General features: G+C 35.8%; 1 protein-coding gene across 2 annotated transcripts in view; it reads right to left on the minus strand.

The window, feature by feature from the left end:
* LOC132383486 (protein argonaute-4) overlaps window positions 1-12,526 on the minus strand; it is an 86,229-nt gene that overhangs the window by 31,869 nt on the left and 41,834 nt on the right. The window contains exons 7-10 of one of the 2 annotated variants that reach the window (XM_059954487.1): window positions 11,799-11,886; window positions 11,489-11,636; window positions 10,468-10,587; window positions 4,558-4,686 (exon numbers count right to left, since the gene is read on the minus strand). In XM_059954487.1, the coding sequence (XP_059810470.1) occupies window positions 4,558-4,686; window positions 10,468-10,587; window positions 11,489-11,636; window positions 11,799-11,886 (485 nt within the window). Of the gene's footprint in view, window positions 1-4,503; window positions 4,687-10,467; window positions 10,588-11,488; window positions 11,637-11,798; window positions 11,887-12,526 lie in introns of both variants that reach the window. The other variant, XM_059954486.1, reaches the window with a different exon arrangement.

Raw genomic sequence — 12,526 nt, forward strand, 5'->3', positions numbered from 1 at the left:
AGAGGAAAGAATTGTAAGGTAAAGCAATGAAATTTCAATGCCCCTTTCCTCTACACAGAGGGAATTATTCTTCTGATCTTTTTGAAAGACTGTTGGTAAAGAATTCAGAAATAGAAGTTAACAGTAAATATGGACATAGACTGGAATGTTCAATATCAAAGTTACTACAATACAGCAAAATCAAATATATTGTTAAGCAAAGCCAAAGTACAGATATAGCCTCCACAAAATATAGAATATACATACTTGAGAATTTTCTATAAATAAGGGCAACAATGCAAAAAAACCCCACAAATAAATAATTGTATAGTTGTGGTCAGAGTGCTAACTATGAAGAAAATGTGAAATATTTTGAGAAGCATGCCAGCTGTCACTGTTGTACTACTGTGTTTCCTCTTCACACATCATAATTAAAAATAAATCCCATAAAACAGGGTTTGCAATATCATTTACACTTCAATATTTTGGTGTCATGAAGATTAATAGAAGGAAAAGTAGGAAGAATTTATTCCACCATTCAAATAAGATCATTCAGTTCTATTTTTTTTATTTCCCTTATTGTCCAAACTCTTATCAATCACACAGAATTTAAAAGATCTACAATCTTCAGTGAGAGACTTCTCATCTCCATCCAACATGATCATCCTTCAATTCCTTTACCTAAGATTACAAGGGCAAGGAAATGAGCCTCTCAACACTTTGCATTAAGAATAGAGATTTTAATGGCAATACATTTATCACTCTAATTTCTAGCTAATTCTTTCCTTACAGGACAACACATTTACCTCAAAGCATTCCAGTGATGCTTTCTTCCAAATATGACCTTTCCTACACAAGATCAATTCTCTACCCAGCATTTTAAGAGTGGACTCAAACTCAATACAAGTGTAGATAGACTTATTACTCTTAACACTATTCTTAAACTCTTGTCAAAGGCTTCTCTAAAATATACAAGTCACCATTCTTTACAGGAAAGGAAACTTGGGACTGTGACCTCAGGGGTATTAAGTTTCTCATGAACAAGTCAAATAATGATGCTAAATTAAGGTTAGAATTTAAGGAGCATGTTTATCTCCCTCCAAAGAAAATATAAAGCAATTTTGATAAAGTATAGTACATTACAGCAGGCCACAATTATCCCCTGGCCTCTTGGCAGCACCTGAAAAGCAAATTTAAAATTGCAGTGCACTGCCTGCTATTTAACCCATTGTGTCAATTCTCTCTAAAAAAAAACACTAATTCATCACACTCACCTACACTGGTACTCATTGCCCTAGTTTTGCTTCCATTCGGTAACATATTTGATTTTATTATGAAGGAATTAAACAAATCTTCCATAGCATTTACAAGCAGGACATTTGCGATTCGATAATAATTTCAGTTCCTGGATATTTTGAGTCTTAAACTTGTGACTCTGGCTGTTAACTGCAAAGCCAGTTTTATACTATCAAAACCATTCTTAATCTTGAATACCTATCAAGTCTTCCACAGCTCTGGATCGATCAACTTAGCTGGTTATAGTATTATGCTTAAAAAAAACTGCAAGCTTTTGGATTTATTAACAATCACACAACAACTTTGAATTGTTAAAAGAAAAAAAAATACTTTTAAGGCTTTATAACAGATGCAGAGTCCTTATATGGAGACACAATAATAATTGGGGGATCACATATCTGTAGAATATAGGGACATTTTAACAGATTCATTGAAATTCTCTGATCTCACAGAGCAGCAGATACAAGGCACAGTTGTTTTTTGAATATTATGGAAACAAGCAATAATGAAGTAGATTTTCTCCAATCAGGCCCATTGAATAGAACTGCTGCACATAATTCCTGCCCACCCAAACCTACTTACAAGTGGAGGGATGAACTCTAGTTACTTTCATAAAGGGCTCTAATCTAGAGGCCTTGCCCTCGCAATGCTTTGACAGAAGTTTAAATGTCTTTTGTCAAAGCTGATGAGCACTTTTTAAATGTTTCTTATATAGAAATACTATAAGTAATATAGATAATACATATAAAAATGTATTTAAAAGATTAAATGAAAATTCAATAAACAGGAAAAATTAAAGTACAATGATTTTAAAAAATGTACCTTCTACTTTCTTTAGGTTAAAAATCCCCATTCAATTGAATGGAGGCTTCAATCCCATTCCAGGCATGATCCAGCTCAGGATCTAAGGGCCAATTCCTTACATATTGCTGTAAAGTCTCAGTAATGGGCATTGCACTGAACTACACATGGAGTTTTCTGATGGAGTAGAGGACACACACATTGATACTCAGCAAATGCTGTACTTAAAAGACCTACATGCGTGTGATTGGCTAAGTGAATGGGGATTCAGCCCGGGAGTTATACAGCAGAAAAGTAGGAAGGCAGAGTAATGGACAGCATCTTCCCAAGTACTAGAGTTGGCTCCAGGATAACAATGCCTTTATTCTTGTTCTAATGATAAATTTTGTCCCTGCTAAAGCCAAATAATCCTATCTTCTCTAATCTATCCACACATTGGAGTCCTCATTCTATTAACTACATTAGATACAAATCCCAAACATTTGAAGAAAGGTCTTTCCACAGATTTTAGAACCTCTCTTTTTATAAGGCCGGAGGCTAACACTTTTCACAAGTCCTTTACTGGTTCAAACTGTTAATATTTAATTAGTCTCCTGGAATTACCTCAATATCTCTAAACCATCAGAAGCAATGTCAAATGCGTAGGCATTTCCTGCTAATACATCAGGATGCAAACATTCAAAAGAAAACACTGGATAATTTTATCATGGTGATCACGAGTTAGGAGAATTGAAAAGGTAATCTTTTATGCAGCAGCTGAATTCCACTTAGCAAAGCAAATTTAACAGCAATGACAAAATCCAAGGAAAAATATATCTCACAAAGATACTCATCTTAATAATTAATACTCATGTCCAGTCTTTTAAAATAGGAATGCAAATGTGGTCAAAGGAAGAGGCATTTAGTTAGTTTTTTTATTCTTCCCCAGTGCAGGCTAACTTCTAATTTATAAATACTGACTCTAATCAGCAACTTTTCCAACAATGACACAGACTTTTGATTATTTAACAAGAATTTAAGGCTTTGCATTTTACTCAAACACATTCTGTAAAGCTGTCTTTTGAAAGCATGCTCGTTGCAACTAGGCAATCTTAAAAAGAACACAAACCTTTGTAGTAAGGAAAGGAATGTAGAAACTGGTACAGAGAGCAAAGATGGCCACAGAAGGGATATCAAAAGGAGCATAATTTTTAACTTGCCTTTAAAAAGTGAATGTAGATATGTAGTAATTTTGACTTTTTTTTGTCATTGTCCACCTAACCCATGGTGGATGGAGGGCAACTTAAGAATGAGAAATGAATGAGAACTGAAGAAATCAGCATTTTATAACTGAAATTAATTACTTAACATGTTGATGCAAGAATAAGAATGACATTTCAATCATGCTATCTTGAAGATAGGGAAAATTATTCATTTTCTTACATATGTATATGTCTAAGCAAAACAAAGACAAAAACTTTAAGTGCGAGGGAAGATAGATCAGCATCCATATCTATAGTACTTGTCCAGTATATACAAAGGACCTGTCTTTAGGAAAAGATTTAGTAATGGACAAAAACACCATCCAAATTAAGAAAAACACCACTTATTATTGTTAAAATTAATTTGAAAATTAGATTATATGGTAAAAATACTTAAATTCCTTATTTCACTGGTTTAAAAAATCAAGTGAAAAAAAAAGGCTGAGCTCACTTTTGTGGGAATTTATTCAAAAGGCCGTATTTATAAACTTTAACTGACAATTACAATTGAACACATCTTCTACTTTCAAATTCTATGGAAAAGAAAGTTTCAAACTTGAATTTACAATTTGTCATTATATGATGTGAATGAATCACTGGGCCATTTAAGAAAATTTAATAAAGTGGTTAAAAGACAATAATAAATAATGATGCTTCAACTAAAATCCTAATATACATAAACACACTGTTCTGATAAAAAGATTTAACTACTTTGTACTGTGTGTGTAACTCCAAGCCAGAGTGAACTAACATCATGATGTAGAACTCTTAAGGCAGTGCAGTCTAGAGTTCTGATACAAGGTTAAATACCTGAAATGTCAACTGTATGTCTATCTCTATGGACAATGCCTGCCTTACTGAATATCTCCAGCATCTGCAGTTTCTGTACCACCATAAGATACAAATTTGAAACAATATTCTTTGATGGGGGGGGGGGTTAGGGTGGAGGGAAATCTTCCAAAACCAGTGCACTAGCTGTTCTCCCTACTCAAAAAAAAACAAAAAATTTAACCTTCAAAAATTATTTTGGAGAGTTATGCTAAAATGTAATGAAGCAGCAGGTACCTACAATAAAACAATAATCTTAATTATCCAGAACTAACTTTTGCTGGTAAATATTTTGTGCTTAAAATAATTTTGCTGTACAACTCATACATATAGCGTAGCGATGCACTATATCACTTACTTCAAGTCCTGTGCATTCACAATTCCAGCTGCTTCCGTCCAACATCAGACTTACCCTGCCTCCATACTGGAGCATCGGTGCAGGCAGCACACGACCTGTGACCTCAGTCATTTCATTATGAACGACAATACCAAACTCCTTTAGATATGGATCTGGCCCGCCAATCATACTGTTACTCTTCACCTTTAAAAAACAAATTTACTCAATGTAAAAATCTTAGAAGTGTAATGTAATCAAGAAGATTCAAATGCAAGAATTTATAGCTGAATGGCATATCGTTTTGCTATTTGAATATAATAAAAAAAGTGACAGTTCAGTAGGATTAAGTGCCAAAGTAAAATTCAGTCCACCTTTAGATTTCATGAACTTTAGTCACTATGGCAAAATTATGAGAACAATTCATATAAAATATTGAGACAGGTAGGCAAATGTTGGAAAAGCTGCTACATTTCCAGATCTTGTACAACAAATGCAATTGCTCAAAGCTAGCCAATTATATGAACCAGCGAAAATCAATTCAATTATTGCTGCTATGTCACAGGTCTGGGAATCCTTTTGACCACTAATTCTTCTATTTATATTCGCAGAGTAAACTTGTATCAATGTACCTAACAGAAGTGTCCATGATTCTGGATGAGGAACAAGATAAAATAAAGATGATTTTATTTAGTTTTTTTAAAAAAAAAGTTACTTGTGACGATTTAATTTGCCACTTTTGAGGACATAAGCAAAATGTAATATTGGAAGTTCTTTTTTAAACATGTATTCAATGTCATTTTTGCATCGGCACAATTCAGCAAACTGTCCAAATCTTTGGATTTTTACTCGTAGGAGATGAATACTGAGCAAGAAAGGTTGTCAGCAAGAAACTGCACTACTTCTAAATACAAGAGAATCTACAGATGCTGGAAATCTTGAGTAACACACAAAATGCTGGAGGGGTTCAGGAAGTCAGGTAGCATCTATGAAGGGGAATAAGCAGTTGACTTTACAGACCAAACTCTTCATCGGGACTGGAAAGGAAGGGGACCAAAGCCAGAATAACAAGTTGGGGAGTTAGAGGAAGGGTAAAGTACAAGCTGAGAGGTGATGGGTAACACCAGGTGTGGAGGAAGGGAGGTGAGTGGGAGGGGAGGGATGAAGTAGGCAGCTGAGAGGTGATTGGTGGAAGAGGTAAAGGAGTAAGGAGGACAAATCTGATAGGAGACGTATTATGTTTTGTAACTTCAAAACATTAAACTAATTTAAAAGGAAAACAAGATAGCCAAAAGATGCAATTCTTAAGTTTGTTCTTTAAGCGACATGCATGTGCATCACTTGGCAGCGTCATGACCTATGCAATTCATTTATTTTTTATATATATAGCCCAGAATGAATTATTTAAATGAACACTACTGGAACATTAGATACACAAGAGGACTGTGGACTATGAAATGAAGAGAAGGAAGAAGAGAACCAGAGAGAGGTGATGGGCAGGCGAGAAGAATGGGTGAGAGGGTGACCAGAATGGGCAATGGAAAAAGAGAAGGGGAAACAGGTAAAGTAATTGCCAGAAGTTAGAGAATCTGGCAAAAGAAGTCAATAGACCACAGGTACCTGGGATACTCGCTGAGCCCAAAATGGCCTAGAAACAGAGCTGGAAGCCATGTGGCGCAAGATGGCAGCAGAGGCAAGCTCACAGGAAAGACACGTGGCTGTGGTAGTTCAGGAACCTGAAGACCCATACTCAATGATTCACAAACTGTTTCATCTCTGCAACCAGATTTCTGAACAATCTATGAACACAACCTCATTACTCCTTTATTTTGTACTATTTATCTTGTAACTTATTGTAATTTTATGCTTTTGCATTGTACTGCAGCCACAAAACATCATTCACGTCATATAAAAGTGATAATAAACCTGATTCTGATTCTACTTTCAAAATGTAATATTTCGCATTAAATTTTGTCTGCTACTTCCTGCTACCAGTGTCCTGTTTCTTCTTTTAAAAGTCTATTAAAGTCTATTTTCCTCAAGATTAACTTCTCTTCCATATTTTGTGTTACCGTAAAATTTGAAAATTGCTCCTGTACATCCAAGTCCAAATCATTCATATACATTAAGAAAAGCAGTCTCCTTGTACTAATCAGGAACATTTTAGCATGCACATACACCTAGTGTACCACCTTTCATGACAGAGGCAAGTTCCATTTCTCTTTCAAAAGGGAATTGAACAAATACACATTGCGAAGGAAATATTGAAAGTTGATGGGAAAGGATTTGGGATGGAACTAGCAAGTAGGTCTAGTAGGGAACTGGTGCAGGCACAATGTGCTCAATGATCTCCTTCTGTGATAAAGAATTCTATAATTCTATATTTGCTTTCTTTTCTTGCTATTTGTTCATTTAAAAAAAAATCAGTCAAACTGTAGCTTCAGTCATTTTATGGCCTGTTAATGTTAGATACAACTCTTTAGGTATGGGGTAGTGGGGACGTAGTCTTTATATACTCACCCTAAGCCCAGCTTTAATATCCTTATATTATGTTAATCACATTTGTACAGGATGACTTGAGTATGCTTTCTTTTGGCTTCATCCTCTCATTTTGGTAATCTGAGGAATTTTGCCTTTAAATTCTTTATCCTGATCCCTCTTAAGAATGTACTACGGCTTAAAATGAAACAGCTGTATCTTAAAAGACCTTCCACTGTTCAAATAGCTTTGCCTGTGAAGTTTTAATTCCAATTTACCATCTGTTTTTTTCCCCCTTAACTATCCTAAACATTGTGAAATTACAATCATTTCCTTGATGCTCCCTCACAGATGCTTGCGGCACTTTGCCTGGCTTACTTCCTAAACAAACGTCCACAAGTCCATCTTCCCTGGGTCTGGCACTTAGCAGTCATAAAAATTCTCCCATGCACGTTTCAGAAACTCCTCTTCCTCTATCTTCTATGCATTGCTAATTGCTGGTCTATAATTGAATAACTGAAGTCTCCCATTATCACTATGTCAGAAATTTTGGGCACCTTTGTAATTTCCTTGTAAGTTTGCTGCTCAGTATTCTTCCCACAAGATGGCAGCCTATGGAACAGTCCTAGTAAAACAACTGCTTCTCCACTGTTTCCTAATTCTAAACAAGCATATTTGATCCTTGATTCAAAACAGAACATCATCTTTCCCAACCATCTAATTCAGAAACTCTTTCAGGCGTCTTCAAAATGTAGAAATCATCTTGTTAGACCCCAAGATCCAGAAGCAGAATTAGGCTATTCTGATCATCAGATCTGCTCTGTCATTCCATCATGGCTGATTTATTATCTGTCTTAAACTCATTCTCCTGTCTTCTCCCCTTAACATTTAATGCTCTGATTAATTGAGAACCTATCAACCTCCGCCTTATATTTATCTAATGATGGCAAGGAATTCCACAGATTCATCATCCTCTGGTTAAAGAAATTATTCCTCATCTTTGTTTTAAATGGATGGCCCTTAATTCTGAGGCTGTTCTCTGGTCCTAGATTCCCCTACTATTGGGAACTTCCTCTTCACATTCATTCTACATGGACCTTTCAATATTTAATAGGTTTCAAAAAGACCCCCTCCTCTCTGTTCATCTAAACTCCAGCGAGTATAGGGCCAGAGCCCTCAAACACTCCTCATATGTTAACCCCTTCATTCCTAGGATAATTTTTGTGAACCTTCTGTGGACTGTTCTGCATGAAAACACCAAGTCCTTTGGCCCCCATCAACTCTGACTTTTGAATTTTCTCTGCATTTACCAAATAGTCCATGCCTTTATTTCTTCTGAAGTGTATGACCATGCATCTCCCTACATTATACTCCATCTAACACTTTGTCCATTCCCCAAAAATAAGTCCTTGTGCAGACACCCTGTTTCCTCAACACCATCTGCCCTTCCACCATCTTTGTATTGTCTACAAACCTGGCCACAAAGCTATCAATTCCTTCATCCAAATCATTGACATGCAACAAGAAAAGCGGTCCCAACACTGAAGCCTATGGCACACCACTAGACACCAGCAGCCAACCAGAAAAGGCCCCCTTTATTCCCACTCTTTCCTTCCTACCAGACAGCCAATCTTCTGTCGATTCTAGTACCTTTCCTGCAATACCATGGGGTCTTATTTTGTTAAGCAGCTCCATGTCCAACATCTTGTCAAAAGCCTTCTGAAAATCCAAATAAGCACCACTCACAGACTCTCCTTTGTCTATCCTGTCTGTTATTTCCTCAAAGAATTCTAACAGATTTGTCAGGCAAGAATTTCCCTTTAGAAAACTATGCTGACTATGGCCTGATGGTGAGACCTTGCGTCACATGATATACATTCCAAGGTCTGAGGTGCCCTGTCTTTGCTTCTATTTTGTTGTATTGGCTCAACTAATAGGGAAGGAAACCAAAAAATGTACAATCATATTGTAAATCATTTGTTTAAATGAATAAATAAAAGAAACACTTTTTATACATGGGCCTTTGCCCCTCCTGCACTTTGCATAAACTTGCTGGGATTCTAGCTTTCTGCTCTGCTACACAACTCTTCTTCCCACATTCCTTTTATTCAATGGGGCCATATCCACTGCTCATTTCAAACACTCCTTGAAGGTAATGTACTGTACTATTCTATGTTTCTTACACACCTCCCAAAGTCACTGGGGCTACACTGACCATGCTCATTTAAATTTACCATAGTCATTTCCTGTATTCACCTCAAACCTTTACTGATCAAGATAGCACCAGGGAAAAACGTTTCCTCAGGCAACATCTTCCAGATAGTCCACAAAATTGATTCTTTTATATCTTCTTTTATTTTAAATGTGCTTCTGGATCTGTTACAGATTGTGATCTACAGTTTGAAGATCGATTGAGTGATTTGGTGGTTTACTGTCTCCGAGAAGACTCCAGGAGGCAAGAGCCCTTAAACCCTAGAAGGTTGTTGGATAACCGAAGTTCTGGATTGGCGATTTATAGATTGGACTGTAGTTCACTTGCAGTCTTTCAGTTTTATGCTTTTATATTGTGTTTTTGCCCATTCTTTCTTGTAGCCATTTGCGCATTTTTTTTTAGCATGAGGAGGGGCTTAGGGTTTGATATTCTTGTTGCTGTTTGCATTTTTTTGCGCGTGGAGGGGAAGGGGGTTGATGTTTTTTTTCGAATGGCTTCCATGGTTTTGTTTTGTGGCTGTCTGGAGAAGGCAAATCTCAGAGTTGTAGACTGCAAAAAATACTTCGTTAATAAATGCACCTTGAACCTTGAAACTCTTGCCATTTTCCAAACTGTCTTGTATGAACCTCTTTAAGCTTTCAGTAAGGGCCTCTAACAAATACATTTGAGTTTTCTAGATGTACGGAATATCCTGATAAAATTATATAGTGTAAAGCTAGCCTGTTATTTTTCTAAACTGTTTATCTGAATGGATGCAGAACCACGGAGCATGATCTTTAAAGAAATTTCTGAGGTTGGACACAACAGCATACTCAACAGACTTCTCTTTGTCACAAGGTACCAAAATTCACCTTTTTCTCTTCCTCTAAATTGCCTGAAAGCCCCCCCCCAAAAAAAAATCACATGATCTACTTCTACTCAGTGTAATGGTCACACCTGAGAAATACATATTCTGCCCATAATGTCTGTGTGACTCCATTTCAGCTGGCAAACCTGCAAATGACTAATACATAGCAGGCAATGTAATTTGTCACACCTTACTTCACCACTTATGATTTAGGATTCTAATCACTGTCCAGGGACAGCTAATTTGGGTATTAGGGACTGATTCTTTCTGCATTAAATTCATACTCTAATTTATAATTTGAAAATCATTTTTATATTAGCTTTCAAGTGCATCAAAATATTTAAATTTCTCCTTCTGTTATTGACTTCCTGGTTAGTTTAGCTCACAGTCAAATCTGCACTTTATCTCCCAGAATTAAAACCACAAACTTTAAAGCTTTATCACTACTCACCAGACGACTAATCTCCTCTTGTCGGTCGGGCGCTGACCGTGCTGTTGCTTTGATCATTGTTGATGTCTGATTGTCTGTTAGTTTCTTGATACAACGTTGCCCAGCTACAATGTTACATACCTGCAAATGGAAAAAGTTAAAATGTAAATTTATGTTCTGAAATCATGGTTTTTAGGAAAAAAGGTCCTAAAGATTCTCTCCCACACAAAGCCTTTCCAAAATACATATACAGATATTAGTGGGTATTCTTTCAATCTTCTAAAATAATTAGATACTCTAATTTTGTGCGTTACTATCGGGAGGAAGATGGCAAAGTAATGCATTAACAGCTCTTAAGTATTCGGCAATGTAGACAGTTGTTTGTTTCTGCCAATTGTTTAGAAGTCCATGAAATTCAAAAGATTAAAGCAAGACCTATCAGCCTTTTTTCTTTTCACTACTCAGCACATGATCTTTTAAGTTTCTAGAGGAAATATAACTTGGACATTTCTGCAAAAATGGCTACGGGTGGAGGACAGTTACAAGTAATGGAAATTTCCCAGTACCATTCCAGTTCTCTGTTGTTAGGCATTAAAAGCTGGAGTTGGATTAATAACATGCAAGTGAAGAAAATTTTAAGGTACATTTATGCCTTACAATGCGCATGCAAGGTCATCAGAAAAGCAAGATACAACTCAGCTTTGATATGGTTCACTATTAACAATTGCAGTCAAGGATTACACAAATATTGACTACTTGGCAAGATTCCAAAGTGGATACTAATGGAATTTCACATAAAAATTAAAAACAAGCAGTTTGAGGAGAACAAGGTGAAAAATAAAATTTAGATTAATTGAGAGGGCATGGCTTAGTAAAAAAAAACTTCCCTTCACACTGAAAATGGTCATGCAGTAAAAGTGATATAATTAAACAAAGTCAAAATGGTCCTGGAAGGTACATGGACTCTTGAGGTGGGTTTGACCTTAAGCTTTGTTACAAAATCTGACTTTAAATGGTATTGTTCTCTATATTTCAATCTCACCTCAAGTGGCAGATAGGTGTGCTTCTGTTCCTGTCCCACCTGTAGACAAGGTAGATGGGGATACTTAAGTTGCAAATTGTATTTTTGTTTGAAGTATTGTGCCACTGTACACTCCATTGCTTGCCCATTCTCCAGCTGCAGAGGAAACCTGGCAAAGGAGACAACTGACAGAAATTAGGAAAGCCAATACAATTTTCTTTTAAAGAGTCGTGAAAGAAATATAAAATAGCATTGCACTTGGGAAAAAGATGGGGACTTAAGACTTACAAATGAAAAAGCTATGAAATATTACAAGCGAATGTGTACTCACGTCTGGTGACTGGCCGGCCGGCGGGTGACATTACATACTCTGTACTTTCTTTTCATCTGTCCACAATGAGTCACCTCCACTTTTAGACCTGAAATAGGTAAATGAATTGGAACAGAATTGTTAAAATTAGTTGCTGAAAACAAGACCAGCAGATTGAAACATTAAATGTTTAAATGAGCTGTACTGGACAATAAACTTATTTTACACTTTCGCTACTTGCGGTATAATAATTTACAAGATAGTATTTTAATATTAACTTCCATCATTTTGTTCATGTAAGTATCTTACAACTGCAGAAAGCGTGGCATAGTTTTCTGTAATTAATATGGTTACTGTAATTCCTATTTCTACAAACAACAAATCAGTACTTTTCATTCCTTAATACTTAAACTAGTTTGAAAGCCAGGAATTTACAGAATTAGAAAGGAAGTGCTTAATACTTTGAATCAAGGTAAACACTGATTCTGTGAGGATGTTTGGTAAAAAAGCAGAGACTAAATTAGATTTAATCTTTTTTCATTGAAAATGTTATTAATAAATGAATAACATTTTTAATCAAATGGACACATTTTATACAAAAATAATAAATAAAAATATATTTAAAATGAGGCAACTGATTTTGCATAATACTATAATTTGCAATGTTATAAAATATATTAATAAAAAATACCAGTGTAAGTAACTTTAGAAGATATAAAACTCTTCGAACTAAATTCAAATATTGGGGT

Source organism: Hypanus sabinus, chromosome 30 (genome assembly GCF_030144855.1).
Source record: "Hypanus sabinus isolate sHypSab1 chromosome 30, sHypSab1.hap1, whole genome shotgun sequence".
NCBI classification, from domain to species: domain Eukaryota; kingdom Metazoa; phylum Chordata; class Chondrichthyes; order Myliobatiformes; family Dasyatidae; genus Hypanus; species Hypanus sabinus.